The following is an 18,839-nucleotide window of genomic DNA, read 5'->3' as shown; positions in this document are numbered from 1 at the left end:
GCGTCATCATGTGGTAGAAAAATATTAAAATATTTAAAGCATGTTTTCGCCTCCCGTCGGGCATTCAAATTTCAAAAGTAAGCTTCGGTCAGGACTTTTGCCATTTTAGATTGTCATTTGATTCCAGGTCGTCGTTTGCTACCATTTGGTGGTTTTTGAAGCCGTGTCCGTTATGCTGTGTTAAATGACTGTAACCTTTATTTGCATGATTTATTGCATCATGAAGCGTAAAAAAGATCATTTATTGAAAAACATTTTTTAAAGCAATTATTCCAATAACTGTATAATTTCGCTGGATATATACATTTATTTGTTTTTTTTTTGTAAAATTTTTCCGCGAAATGTTTTTTCTCGGAGAATTTTTTCCTGGATTTTTTTGTGGAAAAATTTGTCCTGGATTTTTTTTTTCTGGAAATATTTTTACTGGATTTTTTTTCATGGAAATTTTTTTTTTCCAGGATTTTTTTTTGTGTGGAAAAGTTTTTTTTACTGGATTTTTTTTGTGGAAAGTTTTTTTTCCCATGAGCAACACAAAATGACTGCAACCTTTATTTGCATGATTTATTGCGTGATGAAGCTCCAATAAAATCATTTATGGAAAACCATTTTTTCAAGCAGTTATTCTAATAACTGCATAATTTCGCTGGATATCCAAACATATACAAAAATAAAATATTTATTTATGGACAAAGTATTGGTCTGAAATGAATGATTTTACTTGCAATGAATAGCCCATAGTAAGGGCTTTCGATTTTTGTAAAACTTAAAGCAGGATTAACAGGACAAAAAATATAACAAAATTTATTTTTCAGTTTTTGCGATCCAAAGATATAATGGACCCAAACGACAAAATGACAAAAAAATTTTCATTCCGGAACTTTTTTGGTTTTGGTTTTCAATTGTTATTATTCGTAAAAAAATTTAATAATAGTTTTATGATTCTATATTTGTCTTATGGTGTAGGCTTATCGTTATTATAATACAAAAAAAGGAAATCTTTTTTATTCGGTTTATTTTCATATTCGAATTACAGTCACTTATTAAACTACTTGCATTAGCGTATTTCACTGAAAAACCAAAAAATCACTTACCCTCGAGTCAAAGTAGTTGTAGTAAAAGACGTCAGTTTTTATTTCAGGAACTTTTTATGATTTTTTATTAGTAATTTTGTGATTTGGGCCTATTTCAAAAATTGACATCAATGCAGACGACGCGCATACGACACACGCAGACGCTTGCTTTCTTTCGGTGGTGGTTGCCACTGGCATCACTGGAGAGCCAATCACAGTGCAAGGATCGTGTGCTGCTGGGAACCCGAACGGTCGAGTCAACTCGCGGAGACCATGTTGATTTATTCGGGATTAAAAAATTTTTCGGTCAGTGTATGTAGAGAATTAACTAGAAACATGACCGGCAGATGGCGATAGTAATAAAACAAAAAATGGCAATATTTTTTTTTATTTTGGGTAAAACTGATTGCCATAGTCAAAACATCAAAATACGTAGTGCAAAATTGTTTAAATATAAATTAGTTGCTAAACGATCGACATATAACGCAGAACTCAATGCTTATTTAATCAGGACTTGGGCTATTTGTACATATCTTTAGGCATGTTATCGCTAGGTGGCGCTGACTTTCGTCGTCTGCACTAATATTTAGCGACTTGTAGTGGTGGATTTCCCTTAAGAAAAATGGCGTTCGTCGTTCGTCAATCAGGAAGGCTTGTAGCCCCCTTAAACAACTATCTTCGACCTGCCCAATTTGGGGGTATATTATTCGTTATTTTGAAGCTTGTTTCTCGCACGTTCTCTCTGGAAATTCGAACAAAAAACAAATTGGATGCAGGTAAAATATCAAGGTTACTTTGGTCGCCTCTCCCTTCATTTTTCAGTGGAAAGAAAACGTACCATGTGCATGTGAGGTCAGTTGTTGTAGAACGGCATCTTGTGTCACTTGCCAATAAGGAGGTAATTTCAATTGAAAGATTTTCCATGTGTTTATGTGTTATTTTAAGTGACTGCCTCAAATTTCCCAGTTAAATGCTTCTGGTAATGCATATTCTTTAATTACTTTTTATCGTGTTGATTGTAATTATTTGTTAAGAACATAGATAACTGTAGGCGTTACGTAATCGTAAACGTTGTCTTCGCACTCGTATCCTAGAACTTCTCCAGGTGTAAACGGTTCCCAGGTTGGTACGCCGTATTGCCAGCAACACATCGCATGCAGATTAATCACCACGTAATATACACCAGGTAAAGCTATTTTTTAAAATTCGGTGAATAAGCAAAGTAAGTCAGGGAATTTCTGTTTTATTAGCCAGAAAATCCATTCTACGATTAACCTGGGATTACCGTAGAGGTGACTAGGCCGTAGGTGGTTGATTGTTTTATGGTGAAATTAGTTGTCAGAATCTTAATTAGAGCTTATCGAGTTTACGTATGATCTGACGAAACTGTTTTTTAACAATCGTTGGTAGTATGTGAGGTGTGATTTAATTTGATTGTCTTTGTTGTGTGCATCGTTCAGTAGCCTGTGATATGGAAGTTTGTGTCTGTTGGTTCCAAAACAGATGATATTTGGAACAAAGTGACTGAAGCAAGGAAATAAAATAGTGAATTAGTATTAAGTTAAAAGAATAAACATTAGTAAAAAGTACACGGAAGACAAATATAAATTTCCATTTTCTATGCAAATTAGCTTTTCTTATTATTTTATGTACTACTATTTTTAACCATTTATTGGTCTGTGTAACAACGGGTGTATCACAGATGCCGGATTTGTAGGAGAGTGAAGAGTTCAAAATGAGACTTTTTCTATCCTTCTCATCATATCAAATCATACAATCAGTTCCAAAATAAACTTTTTTTTTATATTTTAACTCAGCCACAAGATTACTGACGTACTAAAGTGTTTTGATGACAGCGAAAGATGTCTGGACTGATTGCACTCATGCACATGTGCAATGCCAACTGCCTATCTCGTGACCCAGGAGTCCAGTATTCACGTATCCGGTTTTATGTTGCTAGAATATTAAACACATTTCAGGTTGCAAGTGATTCATACTTTCACCCAGTGTTCGTTTCCCCCCAGTGTAAGCCCCAGTCTTAGGTTCAACGCAGAAAAAAAAAACGTCAATGCATGATTAGCTTGTCATTTTCTAGCGATGACAGATGGCTACCATAGCTTATAGAAAATGCGCAGTTAGATACATTTAAAATTCAAATAAAGGGGAAGCTCGCACACGTTGTTCATTAGTGGATCGCCATGTCTGTGTAGCTGTGCTTTCGAGATACTGGCGACGCTTCCCCGTTCTACTGAACTCCCTTCACGATGAGTCTCGCTATTTGGGTAAAACCATTTTCAATTGACCGGTTAAATTAGGACTTAAATGTCTCCTATGTTAATTTCGTTATAAATAAAATGTCTTCTAAAAACAATGTTCACTGTGTTTTGACGCATTAGCTTTTAGGCTTACTTAGCCTGATCAGTTCCGTGCGTGCGTACAGACACACTGGCAACAAAACTGCTGGCAACAGTAAAGCTTTCTTCTTTTTCTTCTTTTATTTTGTATTTTATATTCAATTTGATACAAGCCAGTGAGTGTTCAAACTGATGATACCTTTGAAATAATAACAATTTGTGTTGGATTATAGATGTTGACCTTCCGTCTATATCCATCATTGGTGGAACGCCCGCCAGCGCCGGTGAATTTCCATTCATGGTAAATTAATTACAATTACACAACGATAGATGTTTAAGGAAGGTTCTCTGTTTTAATAATGTTACTGTTTCACTTCCATACGGTGCATCGGTCACGTAATGTTATTTCTTCATTTCGTTTGTTTCATTTTTAGGCTCTTCTCGATTTGGATGGAGCTTTGTGTGGTGGGACTTTGATTGCAGAATCTGTTGTCGTGACGGCGGCTCATTGTATTGGCAGGTAAAATGGCAAGACCGTTGCCACTACACGACTATTAGTCATGTTGAGGAAATATTTCTGCAACGATTTCCATTTTAATGCATGTGTAATTTCGCCTAACCTATCGTTGGCCTTCGCGTGAATCCATTTGTTTTGTGATTTCAGGTCCAATGAATCCAGTCTTCCCTATTTCTTTGTTTTTCTAAACACGTTGTCAGTGGACGGAGATGGGGAAGGCGCGATCGCTCGAGGAGTCACGTCCTTTTTAAAGCATGAGGAGGTAAACGTTTGCAAGCAAAATTTATCTTAGACTTGGCATTAATTTCAAGTAATTTTTGGCAAGACGCAGAAAAGAAATATGGTATTTGAGTTCGTTTTTGAGTTTTCGTGCCATAGTATAGAAGCACATTACGAAAAATATTTCAGACTTCTGAGTGTCTCCTTTTTACTAACAATCACGGTAATTCCAGGGCAGGGACATTGCGTTGCTGTTTTTGAATGAAACAGTTACCACCCTCGCGTTCGCCCCCCTTCCGGAGGACGACGGAATCCTGACGGAACCCCCGACGAAACCACCGACGGAACCGCCAACACAACCACCAACGGAACCCACAACTACCAAAAAACCCACAACGACCAAAAAACCGACGACCACCAAAAAACCGACAACGACCAAAAAACCGACAACGACCAAAAAGCCGACAACTAAGAAACCGACAACCAAAAAGCCAATGGCGAAACCAACAACAACAAAGCCGAAAACTACCAAGAAACCAACGTTGAAGACAACAACAAAACCTAAAACCACCAAAAAAACAGCCATGAGAGCTTTCCCTGACTACGCCAACGAGGCTGCCGTCATCGTTGGATGGGGAATAACCGTTCCAGGTTAAACAATCCCTATTCCTTTGATAAATTACTGCAAATTGTATTTGACCATATTCTTGTCCTAACGAGCGGTTTCTTCTTTCGTTGACCTCAATAGTGAAAGGCGCGTCAGACGTGTTGCTGAAGGCCGATGTTACTGTTCTCGAAAGCGCAGTTTGCGATAGCCAATACGGAGGCGTCGATGCCACTCGATGGTTGTGTGCCGGCGGAGACGGAACAGACACTTGCTTGGTTATTCTCTTAATTCAAATATAAATTTCCGTCGAATCTGATGCAACAAGCGATGGTTTTCAAATGTAAATTTGAATTTGAAGGGTGACAGTGGCGGTCCGCTCTTGGTCAACGGTGTTCTAGCCGGGATCACCGCCTGGGGTGGTCGATGTGCTGATCCTGAACATGCCGGTGTTTACACACGAGTGAGCACTTACGTTGGTTGGATTGCAAAACACCAAGCGAAAAAACTTGGCTCAATGTCCTAAATATTTTCGTTGGCGTTTGCCAATAAAATTCCTAAGGCACGACTTTCAGCGTATCCATTCAATTTGTTTGGAAAATCCCTTTTGATTTTTTTTTTTTTTTTTTTTTTGCACGTGCATTAACCATGTTTTAAAACGATCACCCCAAATGAATTTTATAATATTATCAGTTTGATTACGCTCGCGTGGTTTTCAAAAAGGATTTGGTTGCCAACATAAATACTTTATTGAGCAAGCTAAAACTGATGGATGTTCTTGTCACTTCCGGTTACTGCCTCTGCGCTCTCGCCATTCCATATAAAAAAAGGCGTGGACAGGTGTCAGTTTAATATAAAATAGAAATATAATTGATTTTAAGATTTCTGCGCCCAAGGTCGTCCAAAAAGATTCACTTTTCTTTGACGCAATTTTCAACTTGTAATTTCAAGAGAACAAAAAAAAAAGGAGGAAGGTTACCACTTCCCCGCTTCTTCCTTTTCATTTAGATGGCCTTTCCTCCTCTTTTCTTTGAACAAAGTATTCCCGGGCCAAATTGTTACACGTAATACTTCTGTCCTTCAGTTCCATCATTACCGTTGAGCATGTTGTACGCAACCGTTTCTCAACCGTCCCATCTTTTTGTTTTTGTTTCAAAGTGATCACGAATGGACCCGTGCGTCAGTTCTGCGTTTATTGCTTTTAAGCTCAACGCGAATTCTTCTTTGTTGAATCAATATTAGACCAAGATTCTCTTTGTGCAAACTGTTCATTTTAGTGTTGCATTCAAAAATCAAAATGTATGGCCTATTAATAGACCTTTCACAAGGCAATTCTTTGTTTATTTGCAAGTTTTCCTTTAACGCTGAAAGCATGTGTACACGTCATCATTTTTGAGCCCTACCCCAGCACGTCCAGGGCCTGTCCGTGTTCTTTTCACGGATACTGGTCAGGCTTGTCTAATGGATGATCTTAATGGAAGATCGTGCTGGGCGCTAGACTGTCTGTTAACACTTTGATTTGTCTCAAATTTAAAGTATCTTTTATTGCCTTTTTTTCTGGGATTTTATGAGGAAAAAGTCAAGTTATATTGGTTGAATAAAGCTACGAATTCAGGCAGCCTAGCCCATAGTGTATTTAACCTGTGTACGTGATGTTGACTTCACCTGGGATTGTTTTACGTATAGCTACAATTCATAACGTATATGGAAAGCTTGTCACGTTTATTGCAATTGATTCATATCTTATGTCTGTACAGTTGTGAGAATTCTTCTAATTAGTTCCATTTACCTTGTTTTCCGTTTCAGACACAAATTACCTGTTGAGACTGGAAAGCGATGAAGACACGACTTGCGTGAACCCCCGATACAGTGTAAGTGTGCCAATAAAATTTGCAATGAAATTTCGAGAAGGCAGTGGTTGGATGAAACTTGTCCCGCGCCCCTCGAACGCCATTGGATGCCTCCGTTCGTCGCTCGTCGTTTGTTACTCGTCGTTTGTTACTGAGATACATAGCAAAAACGGGAACGCATGTGTCCAAGTGTCGAGAACCGCGCCTTGTGCATAGGAAACGACTCACTCTCTTTCCACCCTCACTCCCGCCTTATCAAACTCCTAAATCTAAGACTCGATTGAAAATATAGCAAACTTCCAAGCAATTGCACTTGTGTAGCTTCTGGATACTGTGTGATATTTACGTCAGCGAAGGTGGCCAAACTGACAGGAGTGAGACACATGTGCGCTTTTCCAATTTACTGGTTCACACATTTTTTTTTTTTTTTTTCTCTACACGTATGTGTGTGTGTGTTGCGAGAATGTCCAATAGAATTTCAGCACATGTACAGTATGCGTGCGTGATTCGCACCTCCATGTTTATTTTAATTACTTTCTGTTAGTCACATTTATCTGGGTTCAAACTTTTCAAATGCGCGGGCAAAGCGTTCTGTTTTCCAGCAACGATGGAAAGCTGCCAAGATTCGTGGGACAAACGGAGTTTGGATCTCCCTCGAATTGAAATAAAAAGGAGACGCTCGAACACGATGATCATTCGTGGATCGCCATCTCTGCCTAGCTTTGCTTTCGAGATACTGGTGTCGCTCTTCCCATCTACTGTACATCCTTCGCAATGAGTTTCACCATTTGGGTAACACAACCTTCGTTTTATTATTTTAAGCTAGAATTGATGTTGTCTTCTTTTTTCGCTCGTGGTCGTAAATTGAAATTGAATTTAACTATGTTTGGATGGAACAGGCTTTAGGCTTAATTTGGCTGGTTGGTTCCGTGCATCCGCACACACTTCGTGCCCGCAATAGTAAGAACATTTTTGTTTTGTTTAAGTTTTGTAGCAGCCATGATCATTCGTCATGATCATTCGTCATGAATTTTCGTTGGACTGTAGGGACTAATGTGCCAACCGTGTACATCGTCGGTGGCGATCCCGCTAGCGCCGGTGAATTTCCTCACTTGGTAAGCTAATTACCTGCAATGCAAATGAATTATTTTTGATGCCAGTTTTCTGTGTTAATCAGTTAAATGTTCATATTTTTTTTCCATACGGTACACCATCATGTAATTTTAAAATTTATTTATGTATTTGTTTCGTTTCCAGGCCAGTTTGGATTTGAATGGAAATGGATGCGGTGGAACTTTGATTGGAGAAAAACACGTCTTGACAGCGGCTCATTGTGTTCATGGGTAAACTGATGAAGACCCTTCGCTATCCATATTGAGGAAATATTCTAGCAACAGCTTCAATTTCTAATGCATGCTTGTTGTTGTTTTTTTTTTTTTTTTTTTTTTCGAACCACTCGTTCCCTTTTGCGTGGATTCACCTTGATTTTAGGTTAGCCGATGCTACCAACTTCGTTGTGTATCTTAACACGTTGTCAATTTCCGGTGGAGGAGACGGCTCCGTTACCAGACAAGTAGCGTCATTTGTGATGCACGAAGCTTACGACGATGCGACTCAGGTAAGCGTTTCCAAAGAAAAATGACTCCTATTTTAAACATATATTTGCGATCATTTGAAGCTATGTGCAAAAATCGAAATGCGACATTTAATTGCCTTCGGAGAGTTTCAGTGTTTGGTATAGTATTAGAAGCACGCTAACACGTTTGCCGTAGAACACGCACATCTTTCCACTATAGTATCCAATTTGAAGTGTTAACGATTAGTTTGATTATTCTGTTTGCGAAACATTTTTTCGACTTCCAGGTGTTCCACTCATCATTTTTTTTTTTTCATGGGCTATTGTGTTCATTAAACTTCCCGTTAATTTGCAGATGAATGACGTCGCATTACTGGTGTTGAGTGAACCGGTGACAGACATCCAATTTGTCACTCTTCCGACGGACGACGGGGAGCCTGTTACTGATGCGCCTACGGATGCACCAACGGAACCGCCAACCGAACCGCCAACCGAACCGCCAACGGAACCGCCAACGGAACCGCCGACAGAACCACCAACGGAACCCACAACTACCACAAAACCTACTACCACCAAAAAACCCACTACTACCAAAAAACCGACGACCACCAAAAAACCGACGACCACCAAAAAACCAACATCGACTAAAAAACCAACAACTACCAAAAAACCGGCGACCACCAAAAAACCGACGACTAAGAAACCGGTCACTACCAAAAAACCGACAACCAAAAAGCCAATGGCGAAACCAACAACAACAAAGCCGAAAACCACCAAGAAACCGACGGTGAAGACTACAACAAAACCGAAAACCACCAAGAAACCAGCCATGAGAGCTTTCCCTGACTACGCCAACAAACCGGCCGTCGTGGCTGGATGGGGAACGACCTCTTCGGGTTAAACATTTCTCCATTCCTTTGATACATTTCTGAAAATGTATTTACCATTTGTCTTGTCCTTAAACGAAACGATTTCTTCTTTCGCTGGCTCAATAGGTGGAAGCGCGTCAGACGTATTGATGAAGGCTGACGTCACGATTCGAGAGAATTCAGTTTGTAGCAGTCAATACGGATCGGATTTCAACAGCAATGCTATGTTGTGTGCCTCCGCAGATGGGAAAGACGCTTGCCAGGTTACTGTCTCAAGAAAAATATCGAATCGAATCGAATTTGCAATCGCAGACAACGGTATTTAAATGTCAATTTGATTATACAGGGTGACAGTGGCGGTCCGATTTTTGTTGACGGAGTTCAAGTGGGTATCACTTCCTTTGGCAGAGGTTGTGCTGATCCTGACCATGCCGGTGTTTATACACGAATCAGCACGTACATCAACTGGATTAAAACCACCCAGGCGAATACTAGTAGCTAAATAGCTTATCAGTTTTCACCCGGTACATCCATGCGGTGTGCAGCTTTCGCCGTTACGACTGAACTTGTTTTAAAAGAAAATCCTTTTTTCCTTTCACCTGCATTCAGCATCTTTCTAAAATGTACCTTCAATGCATATTATAGTATTTAGTTTGATTATGCACGCGTGAGAAAAAAAAATTCCATTGTGTTGGTAAAATGAATTCTTTATTGAGCAAGCATAAAACTGATGGATGTGTTTGTCTCTTTGGATTACTGCCTCTGCCTCTGCCCCTGCCCCTCCAGTACGCCCTCCTCTATTATAGCATAACTTCAAACGGGCATCGATATGGATTTACTAGTGCTCTTCATCGTGTAACGGAGCAACCATCTTTCCTCTGCGTTGGGTATGGCTGACCAAGCGGAACTATGTCATAGTCCATTTGCTGGTTGATAAGTATGCAGGTGGCGTGTATGTGAAAAAAAAAACAGAGTGTTCCACACCTGTGTCGCAGCCATTTAGGTAAGCCCGTGAATGTTTTTCAAATTCTTTAATTGGAACAATTATGCGTATGGTAACTTTGTTGAAAACAATCACAGGGAACCCACTGCAACGCGATTCCATACAAAAAAAAAGCGTGGACAGGTGTCAGTTAATGTAATATGGAAACGTCATTAACTTTAAGATTCCTGCGCCCAAGGTCGTCAAAAATAATGAATTGTCTTTTGACGTAAATTTCAACTTGTAAAGTAAAGGTAACAAAAAAAAAAGAAAAAAGGAGAAAGGTTACCACTTCCCCGCTTATTCCTTTCCATTTAGATGACCTTTCCTCCTCTGTCTTTGAACAAAGTAATACCGGGAAAAAGCCAAGTTATGTTTGCTAAATAGAGCTACGAAGTCAGGCAGCCTAGCACATCGTGTATTTAACCTGTGTACGTGATGTTGATTTCACCAGTGATTGTTTTCGCGTAGCTTCAATTCGTAGTGCATATTGAAAGCTTGCCATGTTTATTGCAATTGATTCATATCTTATGTCTGTATGGTTTTGGAATTCTTCTAGTTATTTCCATTTCAGATTTAAATTACCTGTTGTGACTGGAAAACGATGAAGACACGACTTGCGTGATCCCCTGATTCAGTATAACTAAGCCAGTAAAAAGTACAATGAAATTTCTAGGCGGTAGTTGTTGGATGAAACTTGTCCCGCACTGCTCGAACGCCATTGGATGCCTCTGTTCGTCGCACGTCATTTGGTACTGAGAAACATAGAAAAACAGAGTGCGCATGTGTGCAAGTGTATCGAACCGCGCCTTGTGTAGAGAAAATGGCTCTCTTTGCTTCCGTCCTCACTCCTGTCTTATCAAAGTCCTAAATCTAAAACTCGATTGAAAATATACCAAGCTTCCAACCATTACACTTGTGTAACTTATGGATACTTTGTGATATCTACGTCAGCAAAGGTGGACGAACTGGCAAGAGGGAGACACATGTGCGCTCTTCCAATTTACTGGCTTCACACACTTTGTTATGCTTTCCATTTGTATGTATGCGTGTTGCGAGAATGTCCAATAGAATATCAGCACATGTACAGTACAGGTGCGTGATTCGCACCTCCATTTTTTTTTAAATTCCCTTCTGTTGGTGACGTTTGTCTGGATCTAAGCTTTTCAAATGCGTGGACAAACCGTTCTGCTTTCCAGCAACGATGGAAAGGTGCCAAGATTCGTGGGACAAACGCAGTTTGGGTCTCCCTCGAATTGAAATAAAAAGGAGACGTTCGAACACGATGATCATTCGTCGATCGCCATCGCTGCCTAGCTGTGCTTTCGGGACGCTCTCCGGATCCATCCTTCACAATGAGTTTCGCCATCTGGGTAAAACAACATTCGTTTTATTATTTTAAGCCCACATACATGTTGTCCTTTTTTTTTGGCTCGTGATGGTAAATTGAAATTGAATTTTATTATGTTTGGATGGAATAGAGATTAGGCTTAATTTGGCTGGTTGCTTTCGTGCATCCGCACACACTCCGTGCCGGCAATAGTAAGAACATTTTTGTTAAGTTGATATCTTAGAACGTGAAGTGTAGAAGAGAAAGTGAGGGGATGGACGGGCAGAAACAGTGAGTGGGTCGGCGGGCAAGAAAGAGGAATTCTTGACTTGTAAAAAGAATTAAGAGTAGACGGGCGAAAAATGGCGTTGATCGATTTTCTGAAAAGTAGCGTTTAAATACGCTAGCGCCACCTAACCCCCGGCCCTGGACGGGCCCAAAGTTACTAGTACCTTGTCATATGCAAAGCAAATGATTTGACATTGTTTTGTTTTTCCATTTTCTTCCCCATTTGTATCTAACACTGGATGTCGTCGCTCAGAGTGTGTCGGTAAGTTTGCAATCCCTCACTAAATGGCAATGCCAATTTTTAAATTTCCAATAATTTGCTGGAACAGAAAACAACGAGTGCCCGACCGACAAGGTGTGCCACAACTTCCGTTGCATCAATCCTTGCTCCACGTCTTGCGGTGTTGACGCTGAATGTACCGTTCGCAATCACGTCACCGTCTGCCAATGCCCAAGGGGATTCACCGGCGATCCGTTCGTCTCCTGTACTCCGTCTTCCAGCTCCAGCCAGACCAGCCGTCAAAGTAAAATGAGAAAACACTGTTGAAAAAAACGAAATTTTAATGATAATTTTCAAACTTTTAAAGCTGGTGGAGATCACTGTACCCCTACTCCGTGCGGAGCCAACTCCGAGTGTCGGGTCGAGAACAATCGTGCTGTCTGCTCTTGCTTGGATGGATTTATGGGCGATCCCATTGAGGTTCTAATGACATAAATAAAATAATAAACAGTAAATTGATTAATAACAAAAGAAAAACTAACTTAAAGGGCTGTTATCGTGAATGCGAAACTGATTTCCAATGCGATACCAACCAGGCTTGCGTAGGCTTCCGTTGCACAGATCCATGTGGAAGTTGCGGAACTGACGCCGTGTGCAACGTTCGGGTATGTATTTTTGGAAAAACCCTCAAAAGTTTCTGGTTTTGTTCTTCCCCCTAAACGATTACGTAAAAATGGTTACGTCATGTTGTTGTTCCTGGAACGCTCTTTAGAACCAACGCGCAATCTGTAGTTGCCCGGCCAACCTCTTGGGTGATCCGTACAGCGGATGCTACCCCGAGTGCACGCAACACGAGGATTGCCGTAGCAACCAGGCTTGCTTCAATCTCAAGTGCGTCGACCCGTGCCAAGCAGCTTGCGGCGACCGAGCCGAATGCCGTGTCGAGAACCACAAGGCCATTTGCTCTTGCCCCAATGGCTACACTGGACATCCATTCACTGCTTGCCGACCATTCGACTAAGAGTAAGAATGTCATAAGCAATCTTCAGGATCTCTTCTAAGCCATATCTCTTTTTCTCTGGTCAAAACAGGTGATCTTTGCAATTTTTGGCTTTGTACCTAATTTAACGTGTCTCAACAACTGCTTATTTCCTACAAATGGCATGATATTATCTTTAATATTATACCTGAATGATTAACTCTGGCCTTAAAATACAATGAGAAAATTCGTTTTCTGAAAAAGACTACTTTGCATATTTATCATTTTTGTAGCTGTATTTGTAGCTGAAAGTTCTAATAGGTGGTCGCTCTGGAGAAAGGCAGCCTTAAAGAACGAAATCTTATGTTTTTAACGAAGTCCAAAAGGAACTCTTGTGCGCGCGTTTTCAACATGTCACCCCCATAGAAAAAAGAAAACAAAGGAAAAAGGTTGCCACTTCCCTTTTTATTCCTATTCTTGTTAGGTAGCCCTTCCCCCCCTTTTTTTTTTCTTGAGAAAGAAAAACCGGGCAGTTTGTTATGCAAATCTGCTACCCTTTAGTCCTTTGTTTCTCCTTGACCATGTCAGACGCAACAGTTGCACAACTGTCTAAATCGTTTCTAGTTGAAAATTATCACGAATCGAACCGTGCATTTATTGTGTGTGTTAACATTCTGCTCAGCGTGAACTTTTCGTTTTGATCTAATGTTCGTTTGTGTAATTCTTCGTGAAAAGTTCAGAAGGCTGAACAATGGTAGGTGTACGAAATGAAGTGGTGCAAGTATGAAAATTACTATCATCGTTTTAAGTGTCTAGTACTCAATCTATGTATTTGCAGACGGACGTAGTTTAGGTATTTGGAGATACTCCTCTAAAATTGTTCAATTTCACAGTTTTTCGAACTAGACTTAATTGGATCCCTGATTTTAATCTTAATTGACAATTGTTATGGCTGATGGATTCGCTTCCATCTAACTTGCATGAGCAATGAAATTTGGAAAACGGCGTACTTGGGTAATACTTGTTAGTCATTCCTTGAACACTATCGATAGCCACCATTCATCATTTCTTCAAATTTCGCTTTCAGAGCACACAGGGGTACGCAGACGTTCCAATGCCTAGCTTCCAGCTAGGGTGTGACATCTAGGTTATAGGTAAAGTGACCGGCCTGACAGAGAGCGATGCAGATGTGCGCGCTTTCAATTCGCCGTAGTGTTGCAGCTGTTAGTGTACTATAAGCTACCTTCCACACACTTTAGTTTTGCAGAAATATGTAGCCTACATGTTATACTTTTTAGAATATACAATAGGATATCAGCACATGTTGCCGATCTGCGTGACTCGCACCTCACGTTGGTTTCATTTGCCTTGTATTGAATCACACTTGTGTGAATTCAAAAACTGACGACGCACGTGGCAGCCCGCCCAGTTATTGCACTGATGACAGAAGGCCGCAGAAGCTTGTTGAAAAGAGGCAACCGAATACCTCTCATATACAAATTTAAAAAGGGAAGGTAACGTTATAACCTAACCGTAAACGTGGCAACCGCCCCGCTGTAGAAAATGTCTCTTCTGTCATCCCGTCATTGGTCCATTGGCATAGGGGAGGGGGTGAGCCCCGGATCACAGGCAATCAGTCGTTTAGAGCTGATCGATTACTGCTTTTATTTCGCATTAGGGCTTATTTGGAAAACTATGGCAACCAAGCATGAGGTGTTTTCTACTTTTCTGGCGTACAAGTGACAACAAAGACAAAGGGTTTCTTCATTCGGGCGCTAAATGTTTTGTCAGGAGGTGTGCAGGTTTACGTGGCAAAAATTTAAAATAATGTAATTTTTTGCATCAATTGCTTTATGTTTAACAAATATTTATTGACCAAACAAAGACCAGATATGGTTGTAGAGAAACGAGCCATTTGCTGCAATTGCGTGCAGGTTATCTGAACGCAAGTTCTTCCATTGGAATTCAGCCCATTTTGTACAGCTCGAACATATGGCTAGTTACCTGAAACTTGATGAATTAATTTCTTTTCCTTTGTCTATTGCATAGATATATACTTCAGAAGTTGGTGGATAGTCAGATAATTACATTGTACAGCAGAATGTGACATTGAATACTATTGGTGTGGATCAATTTTGGTTCAGTGCCTTCAGCATTTATGACAAGGAAGAAATTCATGCAACCCCTAAAAGCTGTGGTTTTATTTGTCAGTGCACTCTTTCATGATCTTGATCATCGTGGAAAGAACAACAAATTCTTTTTTGACACTGCGTCGCTATTGGCTGCAATTTACACAACATGAACTATGGAACATCTTCATTTGGCTCAAACTGTCATCATTCTCCAACAGGAGGGGATAAATATTCTCACCAATGAATTCAAGTAGGCACTATATTTGATTCTTTTGTATTTGTAGTTACACTCCTAAAATTAATAATTATTGAATAATTCCTGGTGTTAAGGAATATTAAGAACTGGGTCATTGTGACAGGCTTGGCTTCTTTCTTTCCTAATTGAGCCAAATTGGCACAAGTTAGATACTAAATGCTATTCTTTCTATTGTTCTTGGTAATAGAGGCAGAATCCAGTGCTGGTTCTATCAGCTCTGGCTTGGAAAGTTTGAAACATTTCCTTAAAAGAATTTCAACATCAAAAGCTTTGCCTGAATCTGTGTTCATTTTAACGTATCCGATGGAGCATATAACGCATTCAGCGCATGTGTCTGGAAGGAGTCCGTGAGAAAAATATAAGGTACAAAAGCGCATTGGAAACGGGTCCGTTTACATTAACTATGTTTGTATATTAGTGAGAAGGTACTGCTACCGCCGTTGTAACTGTTGCGCCTGCAATGGTGGTGGAAATGGCAGTGGTGCTTGTCGGCCCCGCTGGTGGTTTTGTAATAGAAAAGGCATTAACGCTAATAACTGTACAATTTGATAAGCACATTTCCGTTGCTAGCTAGATTCAAATAGATTCTTAATCAGTTAAGGAGGAATAGGATGTTATACATTCGTAGGAATTGATTGGCAAAATTTATTTGTACTGTCCTGTACTGCAGTTCAGTCTTAAAGCAAATATTGTAGTTTTGTTTGTTGAGTTGGCGGATGGCAGTGGTGGTGATGTCTTGCAAGTTAAATGATTTAACTTTGTCGGAGCTTTGCCGGAGCGAAGAGGCAAATAGCAGGAACTCAGGAATACAATTGAGGTAACAGATGCAATTCATGTTAGATGTGTTAGCTATGCTAATTTCACGTGAATGACGGTTACTCAGGTAGAAGGCACTGCACGGAAGCATTGTTATTTTAATGTTCCATGTATGTGTAGCAGTTCCTGTTTCAAAGTAGAAGACGAGCTGAACATCAGAGGGTGTAGTGGCAGATAACAGTGCGTCGTGCTACATTGTGGTAATATGTAACGTTAGTACATAGCTTTTTTGAATTAATTAGTTTTATTTTTACTTACTATGCTGTCCGCTGCTGTCTCCGCATATAGTTGGAATTGTAGAAGTCGATCCACCAACCTAGGAAGTCTCGGTGGAAGTTCCTAATGTCGGCTGGGCAGTATGGCAGTATGTCGATGTGGTTTCTGCTTAGATATTGAACATCATCGATGCTGATTTACATTTGTGTTAACGAACTTAGCTCATCCTCCATTCACTACATGCTCGGTAGGCAAAAATACGGTAAATTACAAAGAAGAATTTGGTATTAGTATATTGTTTCAAGTGTTACAAATATTTCAATTTATATACTCAATTTAATTAGTACTATAATATTAACATTAATAATTAATGAACAAGTTAATAAAACTCACCCTCATTTTCTCCATATTACGATAAAAATTCCCAAACCAGAATAATGGCAGATGTGGTGGCCTACGACACCCCTGGACAACACCGAAGATAACAAAGCAAGGTAACATTTGACATTGAAAGGTAAGTTACTAAAATAAAATACCTAAACGTAAAATCACATCACATGTATCAGTCATGCCGAGGGACGATAAGCGCAACCCGTTTGAGGCAATCAATAGTACACATTGGACGAGCAGAACACTTGAAAACATAAAACAAAACGATTTCAGAGATTAGTTCAAGAAAATGTATAACAGAATACTGTGCCACTATGTGATAGAAACGAAAGACTTATTATTAGGGTCCAGCACCAGACATCAGGTAATAGGATAATAACTGATACAGAAAATGGCAAAATGAAAATTTTGTTTACCTTAGCAACAGTCAGGTGGCCTTTGCAACCCATGCTTACTATTCACACACAATTACTGCAAAGTTAAAATGAAAAACATGTAATTTACAAGTTTAAATCCTGCACAAATGCATAACACTTTGAAATCAAAGATGAATTTGCAAATTACTTAAAATTACCAGTGAAACTCACGAACATCCGAAATGTACCACAATCCCTTTTCCAGAAGCAGAGTTGATTGAGTGAATGGATTCTCACACTTATTTTCGAGCCTTAAATAGCAGGTCCATTCCTCCTCTTTCCCCTTCAATTTAGTTATAGCGGTGGCGTCTGGACTTACTTCATAAATATTTAATGAGGTAAAACGTACTTTCTTCTTCCATTATTTAATTTCTGTTTAAAGCTGCATTGCTTTTACGTTCATTTTAGTATGTGTACAAGAGGTATAAAAAATTTCAGTATTTATCCAAGAACCCTTCTTTATCGTTTGTAGGAAACTATTGACCTAGGGCCTACCACATGATGCATTGTTTGGCGTGGCTGTACAAAACCTAAAACTTGTTTTTATTTTATTTTTAAATCAGCTGGTTCAACAGCTGGTTTAGCAGACTAACTAAACAAAGCAAACATATAAGTGTATTACCCGAAATATCCATGAGCTACTCCAAAGGGCTGAATATATAAACATATAGGAGCTACATGGAAGCTTGTACAAGACTATGTAAAAAGGTGGAAGTGAATTACGGCGATTCCATATGTGAAGCTCTTAAAGGAAAAAGGTTAAGCTTTCTGTGTTCAATTTTTGTTGTACTATCAAGAACTTATTCATTTCTGCTCTGTAATAGGTCAGCATCTCCAACTGAAGGTAGAGAAAAGAATCTGAATTATTACTCCGAAGATGCAAAGTTTCAGCTTGTGGAAGCCTCCTAAGCACATATGTTGTTTGCAGCAAATTTTCATCATGTGCCTATTGTGAAAGCGCTAGCTGTACCAGAAAATGGCTTTCTCTCTTCATCTGATATATCTCTTAAATTTCTCATGCACAAGTAGAGCTATCTGGAATTCATTACCAGTCTGGAGAATTTGAAAAAAAAATAAACTATTAATCTACATCCAAAGCAGGTCCAAAAGAACATTAATATATCCCAAGTGATTGCCTGATGAGCATCGGATAGCAACCAAAGAACCTTATAGTTATGAAGATTAGTTTTCCCCAACGTGACATTCCAAATTCAATTCATCACTGCTAAGAGATTTATATTAGTTGTCTCACTTGTACCCTCTGTACATTCTTTTAGGCGTCTCACTATACTTTTTGTTAGTTTGACCTGAATATGAATAAGTGGCATAGCAGTTTAGGCCACCATAGCACAGAATTTTTTCCAGTTTTGCGAACATACCATCACAGCATCTATGAGGAACAGGAGAGGTTAAGTTTTCTTTCTTTAAAAATCTATTTATTTCATAACATACCGTGATGAGCTCTTCTTTTGTAATGGGCAGCCCTCTCTAAGTACTTGCATAAGTAATGCTTCAATACTTGGAATAGCTGAAACAAGTGGTTGTGATAAAAAAAACTATCAGCACCACTGGCAAGAATGTAAACGTGTATGGCAATCCGTTATGGCAATCCGTTATGGCAATTCGTTATGGCAATCCGTTATGGCAATCCGTTTTATATGGCAATCCGTTTTACACAAAAAAAAAAAAAAATTTCGCCAAAAAAAAAAAAAAAAAAAATCACACTTTTTTCTTTTTTTCCGACACGTAGCCATC

At 39.5% G+C, this 18,839-nt stretch overlaps 3 protein-coding genes and 2 long non-coding RNA genes across 5 annotated transcripts; 4 read left to right on the top strand and 1 right to left on the bottom strand.

The window, feature by feature from the left end:
- The first annotated feature begins 2,932 nt into the window (after positions 1–2,932).
- Positions 2,933–4,816, top strand: LOC130689531 (spore germination protein 270-11-like). The gene is made up of 5 exons (XM_057512469.2): positions 2,933–3,008; positions 3,658–3,725; positions 3,859–3,944; positions 4,089–4,203; positions 4,394–4,816. Exons 1-5 carry the CDS (start codon positions 2,933–2,935, stop codon positions 4,814–4,816), a joined length of 768 nt encoding a protein of 255 aa, XP_057368452.2.
- A 2,503-nt stretch (positions 4,817–7,319) lies between these two features.
- On the top strand, positions 7,320–7,719 carry LOC132088040 (uncharacterized). Its single transcript, XR_009421121.1, has 3 exons — positions 7,320–7,406; positions 7,514–7,574; positions 7,662–7,719. It is a non-coding gene; the product is annotated as an uncharacterized LOC132088040 (long non-coding RNA).
- A 76-nt stretch (positions 7,720–7,795) lies between these two features.
- Positions 7,796–9,696, top strand: LOC130690285 (trypsin Blo t 3-like). The gene is made up of 6 exons (XM_059495575.1): positions 7,796–7,819; positions 7,872–7,957; positions 8,106–8,232; positions 8,546–9,086; positions 9,186–9,322; positions 9,406–9,696. Exons 1-6 carry the CDS (start codon positions 7,796–7,798, stop codon positions 9,559–9,561), a joined length of 1,071 nt encoding a protein of 356 aa, XP_059351558.1. The 3' UTR covers positions 9,562–9,696.
- A 1,630-nt stretch (positions 9,697–11,326) lies between these two features.
- Positions 11,327–13,123, top strand: LOC130689933 (neurogenic locus notch homolog protein 1-like). The gene is made up of 5 exons (XM_059495574.1): positions 11,327–11,414; positions 11,989–12,183; positions 12,247–12,359; positions 12,428–12,544; positions 12,652–13,123. Exons 1-5 carry the CDS (start codon positions 11,327–11,329, stop codon positions 12,898–12,900), a joined length of 762 nt encoding a protein of 253 aa, XP_059351557.1. The 3' UTR covers positions 12,901–13,123.
- A 2,748-nt stretch (positions 13,124–15,871) lies between these two features.
- Positions 15,872–17,303, bottom strand: LOC130689935 (uncharacterized). The gene is made up of 6 exons (XR_009000854.2): positions 17,243–17,303; positions 17,085–17,139; positions 16,815–16,912; positions 16,672–16,743; positions 16,321–16,514; positions 15,872–16,252 (listed from the first exon to the last, which is right to left on the bottom strand). It is a non-coding gene; the product is annotated as an uncharacterized LOC130689935 (long non-coding RNA).
- Between the last annotated feature and the right edge of the window lie 1,536 nt (positions 17,304–18,839).

The sequence above is a fragment of the Daphnia carinata genome, chromosome 6 (assembly GCF_022539665.2).
Source record: "Daphnia carinata strain CSIRO-1 chromosome 6, CSIRO_AGI_Dcar_HiC_V3, whole genome shotgun sequence".
In the NCBI taxonomy this organism is placed as follows: Eukaryota; Metazoa; Arthropoda; class Branchiopoda; order Diplostraca; family Daphniidae; genus Daphnia; species Daphnia carinata.
This window is presented reverse-complemented; position numbering and strand designations above follow the sequence as displayed.

Coding starts and splice junctions, on each gene's coding strand:
- LOC130689531 (XM_057512469.2), top strand. CDS start 2,933: ATGTCTGGACTGATTGCACTCATGCACATGTGCAATGCCAACTGCCTA. Junction 3,945..4,088: donor GCGGCTCATTGTATTGGCAG/GTAAAATGGCAA, acceptor TTGTGATTTCAG/GTCCAATGAATCCAGTCTTC. Junction 4,204..4,393: donor CCTTTTTAAAGCATGAGGAG/GTAAACGTTTGC, acceptor CGGTAATTCCAG/GGCAGGGACATTGCGTTGCT.
- LOC130689933 (XM_059495574.1), top strand. CDS start 11,327: ATGATCATTCGTCGATCGCCATCGCTGCCTAGCTGTGCTTTCGGGACG. Junction 11,415..11,988: donor CAATGAGTTTCGCCATCTGG/GTAAAACAACAT, acceptor TTGCTGGAACAG/AAAACAACGAGTGCCCGACC. Junction 12,184..12,246: donor CAGCCAGACCAGCCGTCAAA/GTAAAATGAGAA, acceptor AAACTTTTAAAG/CTGGTGGAGATCACTGTACC.
- LOC130690285 (XM_059495575.1), top strand. CDS start 7,796: ATGTTCATATTTTTTTTCCATACG. Junction 8,233..8,545: donor CTTACGACGATGCGACTCAG/GTAAGCGTTTCC, acceptor GTTAATTTGCAG/ATGAATGACGTCGCATTACT. Junction 9,323..9,405: donor ATGGGAAAGACGCTTGCCAG/GTTACTGTCTCA, acceptor TTGATTATACAG/GGTGACAGTGGCGGTCCGAT.